This window comes from Notothenia coriiceps, unplaced genomic scaffold (assembly GCF_000735185.1).
Source record: "Notothenia coriiceps isolate Sejong01 unplaced genomic scaffold, NC01 NC01_scaffold00037244, whole genome shotgun sequence".
NCBI classification, from domain to species: Eukaryota; Metazoa; Chordata; class Actinopteri; order Perciformes; family Nototheniidae; genus Notothenia; species Notothenia coriiceps.
The window spans coordinates 26,494,960-26,501,703 of NW_011369945.1; the positions used below are offsets into that span (position 1 = coordinate 26,494,960).

Consider the following 6,744-nt stretch of genomic DNA (forward strand, 5'->3'; position numbering starts at 1 on the left):
CTGTGCCTTCGGTCAGTCTCAGACACACACACACACACATACACACATATACACACACACATATACACACACACATATATACACACACACACACACACACACACACACACACACACACACACACACACACACACACACACACACACACACACACACACACACACATAAAAAGGACCAAGCAAACCTAGGAAGTGCTAAAATGCTGACTCATTCCATAACCCTTTATGACTATGTTAACTAGCTAATACTAAGCGGGGGTAATCTCTGCCATGATCCCTATCTTAGATCAGTATCTCAGCATGCTCACATCTGCTAACTAGCATTAACTGAACCAAAAGTCTGTACTGAGCTGGGGAAGAGGACGTTTAGTTACGCTGCTCCTGAAGCATGGAACCAGCTTCAACCTGAGCTGAAACAGAGAGCTGGTCTCATTAAACTACAGGCTACTCTAACTGACCTTGAAGCAGGAAGCTGTGTCTGTAAATGCTTTGGATAAACTTGGCGTATGACTGTGTTGTGATTGTGTGTTTTAAAATTGTCTGTCACTGTGCTGTAACCATTCTTGGGCCAGGACTCTCTTGAAAAAGAGATTTGTAATCTCAATGAGACCTATCCTGGTTAAATAAAGGTACAATCAAATAAACACAAAGCACAGACTTGCTGATGGGCATTGGCAGCATTGCAATCTATATTTTGACCAGCAGATGGCTCTGGATTAAAAAAGCTAAAGGGCCCATTTTCATCCTGAGAGCACATGTCATGGATTTCGGAAATACATTGAATAACTATTGTGAAAAAACACAAATGGCAACCTCCTGAAGGCGCTACTGGGAGAATCAGGGGATCACCCTTTTTCATTATGTTGTGTTTTGTAGCTTTTGTTTTATTGTGATTTATTTATTTGTTGTTGTTTAATGTCAGGTTTCTGCTTAGCACTGTCTTCTTTCACCTTGTTTGATTACAATGTGTTGAATCATGCCGTGTCACATCATGTTGTGCCATTGATAAGTGTTGCTGTTCCCTTTTGTTTCCCAGGGTCAGAGTAAGGGAGATGATGAAGAAGATGATTTAGTGACCTACAGCACGGTGAAAGCTCCTTCTTCTTCTTCTGCTGGAGCCTCCGCTGATCCCAGTGACCTCTACGCTACCGTCAACAAACCAACTAAATAAGCGCCGACAGTTACAGCTCATGTCAAAACATTGATTTCACATTGAAAACCAAGTATTTGTTATTCTGTGAGGCCCTTTAACTAGAACTCCACTCACTGTGTTACCGATATTCATTGATTCCTTAACCCTAACCCAAAATTGTCTCCGCAGTTAAAATCCTGCAGAATATTTAATATCTATTTGTATAAATGTGCATAATCCCAATGCTCTTGCCAGATATGGTTGTTATTGTTAGTGTGTAAATATGAAAGTAGCTTTTTTGGGTTATTAAATTAACATATAATCACTTTATTTGTATGTTACATCTATTTGTATGAACATTTTCAGGATGTATTGCTGTAAGAAGCCTTACTGCCCAGGAGGGGGTGCTGTTTCAGAGTGTAGAAAGTAGATGTGGAGTCAGATATGTGTTGTTTTCTTATAGAGATGCGAAGTCCCTCCCTTTCCGGGGGAGCTCCATGGGACCTTATTTCGTAAAAATTAAACATATAATGTTTGTCAATTTAATTTTTTTTTAAATGTGTCGTAAAACTGTGAAGTAACACTTTTTTTGTGTGAATCGCTCAATGAACTACATCTCCCATCCCGCACCACACACCAAGACGGCCGTCACGTTGGCACATTTCACTTCTTTCTTTCAGAATGAGGTGAAAAGTATTAAAAGAGGTGAAAATCACTCCATGTCTGGGCACGTTGAGAGCTGTACACACACACAAGGGGAGTTAGTCGGTTCTGTAAGAGCCAGCACGCGGGACCGGGATCCTGGGATTTGTAGTCTTTCTAGTTGAGTATTTTTCATAGTCTTATATTTNGAGGAAAACAATTGTGACATCAGTTATGACATCACTTACGCGACTCTGGGATTTGTAGTCTTTCTAGTTGCATATTTTTCATAGTCTTAAATTTCAACAGTTTTACGACAAAATTTGACTTTTTTGACATGGAAATGATTTTTTAAGATTGACAAACATCATATGTGTAATTCATGGCACAATTCAGACGGGATCGAAAGATACGTTTTCTCTCCATTGACTTCAATACATACTTTTTCCGAAATAAGGTCCCATGGGTCGGAAGTAGATGGGCGGGACTTGGCCTCTCTATAAGAAAATGTGTATAATATATATGATATGTTCCTTTGTTGACTTGATGTCAGGCAATTTATTGAACTCAGTGACCTAGTGTTACCTTTCAGGGTTTCTGCTTTTTTTGTTTATATTCTTGTCAAGTTTCTTTCCGAATAAAACAGAAATAACTTGAAATATAAAGTTTTCGTAATACTCATTGCTATTAACAATACTATGCTAATATTTATAATTATTATTACTATCAGAAATACAACATACTGTAACAATAAATATAACGTTTAAAAATGAAATAAATGAAAATAACTTATACAAAAAATATCCAGTACTCATAGCTCTTAACAATAATAATAATAATGTATTGTTTACATACTGTACAGAAATGTAGTTTTATTTCACTTTTTAAGCTCGGAGCACAAATTGCTTTAGTTATACGCCATCAGAAATATAAAATACCTCCTCATATGGAGAGAAGAGTGTCCTCATGAGGAAGTTCAAACCTAATAGGAAGAAGATGTATTTCTCAAGCCGGCGTTCACAGTTGAGAAAGTGCGAGCAAGAGAGACCGAGAATCACGATGGCTGAAATCAGATGGATTCAAACGATGTTTTTACTGCTTCAGATTACGGGTAAGGATGTTTATAATATGTATAGATAGGTGACATCACACACTTTATTTAACAATGCTACTTATGTCATTCATTATCTAACCTTCATTTAACTCAGCTACATTTGTTTATTTTGACCATAGTGATTTGATTGAACTCTTGTAAGCACGATCACCTATTTTACTTTTATTGGGATAATGCTTCTCAGGAGCTATCATCCATATATCGGAGAATCAAGGGAAAGATATCGCAACTCCTTGTATACTTGTCTTGTGTGAATGTGTTGTAAAATACTTTAAGTGCTCGCTACAGAAAAGCCCTTTTTAACTGCAGCCCACTTTCCATATTTATTTTAAGTTATTTCTCTGTCTTTGTCTTCTCAGGGGTAGCAACCGAACAGCATTTCCTCTCCTTCATTGTCAAAGAAGGAGTTGAAGTTACTTTGCCTTGTAACAATGCAATGGGGAACTGTGAGGAAACTACATGGCTCTTTAGTAATTTAACAAGAGAATCAACAGCAATGCTGGCTGAAGGTGGGCTGATTCACCAAGGAGCCAAAGCTAAATCAGACAGACTGAGAGTTACAGAGAATTGTTCTCTGGTTATAAAGAAGGTCACAGAGGAGGATGCTGGTCTTTACACCTGCAGACAGTTCAGATCAGGAGAAAGAGAAGGTTTAGACTCTCGTGTTTATCTGTCTGTTGTTAACAGTGAGTATTTACATCATAGGGTTTTCAAACTGTCTCTATTGAACAATACTCTAAAACATTACAATTATTATTATTACAGTGATGAAGTTAATTTGACTCTTGTTGTTTATCTCCATCTTCAGTGACTCAACGTCAGGAGAATGATGAAGTGACGTTACTCTGCTCTGTGAAGACATATGGAGAATGTAGACTCAAAGTGAAGTGGCTGCTTCAGGGTCAAGATGTGGATAAAGAAAACAGAGAGATAAAGACATCACAGTCTCCCTGCTCTGCCTCTGTGACATTTCAGACTTCTCATTTTAGTTACACAACAAGGTCTAAGTTGTTTAAATGTGAAGTAACTGATGAGAACACAGAAAGAGTACAGGTGTTTTTCTTCAGCCCTCAGTCTTTAGGTGAGAACATGTTGAGATGTTTAAGTTACTTCCTGCTCTTCCAGCACGACCTTTAAGACTTCACATTTTATTTACACATCGAAAAAACATGATTTGTTGAAGTGTAACGTGACTGATGGCTACACGAGAAAAGTGTTTCTAAGTGTGTTTACCTTCAAGAGTGAGAAAAAGTGCTATAATATGTTTAAAATCACATAGTACTGATGAAAAAATACAATTGTTTATTTAATTGATTTGTAGTTTTTTTAATACAATTATTTGCATTTATTTACTGCTGATGGAAGAAATATCACCTAAAAGTGTGTGTTGGGTTATGTTTGTTTTTCTAAATAGCAACAACTGAGACTTATGAAAAGGATTCTGCAAATGAAACGTCAGGTAACGACGGTATCTAATAACCTTTGAGTAAAATGTTAAAAGTAAGAAAATCACTTATTATGTGATATGTTTTGTTTATATTTCAGGTGTGTGGTTGTACATCGTTGTTGCCGTGGGTTTGGCAGCACTCTTGATAATAGTTGTTGCAGTTGTGGGATGGAGGAAATCTAAAGGTGATTACATTCACAGATTATTTTATCCACAACAAGTTCTGATAACCCCAAAATGCTCACTAAGGAAACTAAAATCGTCCCTGTCTTTTCAGCCAACGCAACACAAATGGATGACCACATCGTGAGTTCAAAAACTGAATTGATTTGTACAACATTTAAATTATATTTAAAAAAGTGATAAACTACTGAATTGTTGGGTCTGTACAATTGTTAAAAGAGAACAATGGATTGACTAAAAGTGGTTACAGCAACAAAAAGTCAATTGATTAATTCAAACAGAATAATTGATGTGTGAGTGAATTACAGTCAAATCCACCAACGTTAAGCATTCAAGCATCAGTATGTATTGTTTCATTTGATTACCTTCTGTCATGAAAAGACGGATTGGATTAGAGCTGAACTTGTTTTTTCACCCCAACAAGCTACCTGGGGTGATGTACAGGCAATTTACAAAGTGTTATGCATGCATTAAATTACATTCTACAGGTGTTGATAGGTTTGTGTCCAGGAAACGTGAGCACTAATGTAACCGTAACATGCTTTTTGACTGAATGTAACTGGACTGTGTGTGTGTGCAGATGCTGACCTCAAACCCTGCAGTGACTCACTCTGCTCCGGAAAGCTGTCAGGACACGGTGAGATCACACTGCACAGGAGTTTTGTTCTGCAAATTATTAATAGATAACAGTCTTGAGAGTGTGATAATTTGCTCTAAAATGTAAAACGGAAGTTAGTTGATGCACCTTGACTCAACAAGAGAACATGAGTGTCATAGGGGTGTCAGAGGTCGAGACACCGTGAAAAAACACAACATTTTCTGACATCACTTGAAATACTTGCCAGAATTTATGTAATTTTAAAGAGGCTCTTTTATGCTTTTGGTTTTTTTTTCCTTTTCTGTTGTGTGGTACATTGGTTTTTGTCCAATCAAATGTTCTGCAAAGGCTACAATCCCAAAGTAGGACTCATTTGTTACTTTCCGGAACATCGTGACATCACTATGTAACACTAGCGCTTTTATTAGCCAGTGTATCCAAAACATTATACGTGATAGGCTGAAGGGCGGGACAACCTCTAAGGGACCAATCACAACAGAGCCAGACTGGGCTCTGGTTTCAGACAGAGGGTGAAAAGAGGTGCTGCAGCACAGGCAGTATGAGAACAATAAAGAGCTTTTTGAACATTAAAGCATGGAGACACGTCACAGTAGAGGCACTAAATACAAACATGAACCTGAAAATGAGCGTAACACGGCCTCTTTTAAAAAGTGTAAAGGAATTTAAGCATATCTAAATTCTTTAAAACATTTGTAAAGTACCGTCGCTGTTTAAGAGAGAAGGCTTGCTATGCGACATGAGATGATAATAAGCTATATGTGCTCCTACTTTACATGTCAAGAGGACAATGTTTGTTTTTGTGATGTGGACTTCTACAGGGAGGATTACTTCATTTTGTACAAGTGTGGGTAGGGCGCTGGTGGAGGAAGTGTGTGAGTGGGATCACATTCACCCCGTGCTTAGGATTCAAAAGCTTGAATACTGTTACGCACACAAGCAAAGTCACACAAACACAAAATCCTCATCTAATCCACAAATCACGTTGGCTGTAAAACCAACGTGATTTGTGGATTAGATGAGGATTTTGTGTTTGTGTGACTTTGCTTGTGTGCGTAACAGTATTCAAGCTTTTGAATCCTAAGCACNCATGAATAGAATGTTACCTCTCATTTATCATATATGAAGAATTAAAGACAATCTTAAAATGATTAAACAAATGCCTGTTTGAGACTCCTCAGCGCACACAGACACATAACTGGGAGAAATAAATAAATATGTGCGTATTTATTTATTTATTTGCTTTGTCCTACGTACGCCACCGACACACGTGAATGCCAGGCAAAGCTTTATAAATGAGGCCCCTGGTGTGTATCAGTGTGTAGTGTCTCTACTTTAAAGAGTCCTCTCCTGCTGATGTTCAGGTGTATATCAGTGTGTAGTGTCTCTACTTTAAAGAGTCCTCTCCTGCTGATGTTCAGGTGTATATCAGTATGTAGTGTCTCTACTTTAAAGAGTCCTCTCCTGCTGATGTTCAGGTGTATATCAGTAGGTAGTGTCTCTACTGGGACATGTCTCCATGCTTCAATGTTCAAAAAGCTCTTTATTGTTCTCATACTGTCTGTGCTGCAGCACCTCTTTTCACCCTCTGTCTGAAACCAGAGCCCAGTC

The 6,744-nt window shown here is 37.9% G+C and overlaps 1 protein-coding gene across 2 annotated transcripts; it reads left to right on the plus strand.

The window, feature by feature from the left end:
- The first annotated feature begins 3,307 nt into the window (after positions 1 to 3,307).
- Positions 3,308 to 5,270, plus strand: LOC104965121 (uncharacterized). 2 transcript variants are annotated; one of them, XM_010794076.1, is made up of 6 exons: positions 3,308 to 3,573; positions 3,696 to 3,968; positions 4,302 to 4,346; positions 4,433 to 4,519; positions 4,612 to 4,640; positions 5,098 to 5,270. In XM_010794076.1, the coding sequence occupies exons 1-6, from the start codon at positions 3,324 to 3,326 to the stop codon at positions 5,239 to 5,241; spliced, it is 828 nt and encodes a 275-aa protein (XP_010792378.1). In that variant the 5' UTR covers positions 3,308 to 3,323; the 3' UTR covers positions 5,242 to 5,270. The 2 variants fall into 2 exon arrangements, with proteins under 2 accessions (XP_010792378.1, XP_010792379.1); XM_010794077.1 differs by having other exon boundaries at positions 3,369 to 3,396.
- The last annotated feature ends 1,474 nt before the right edge of the window (positions 5,271 to 6,744 follow it).

What these genes read in the sequence shown, in the direction of transcription:
- LOC104965121 (XM_010794076.1), top strand. Translation starts at nt 3,324, where the DNA reads ATGGGGAACTGTGAGGAAACTACATGGCTCTTTAGTAATTTAACAAGA. An exon ending in CTTCAGCCCTCAGTCTTTAG is followed by an intron (nt 3,969 to 4,301) that starts GTGAGAACATGT and finishes TTTTCTAAATAG; the next exon opens with CAACAACTGAGACTTATGAA. An exon ending in TTCTGCAAATGAAACGTCAG is followed by an intron (nt 4,347 to 4,432) that starts GTAACGACGGTA and finishes TTTATATTTCAG; the next exon opens with GTGTGTGGTTGTACATCGTT.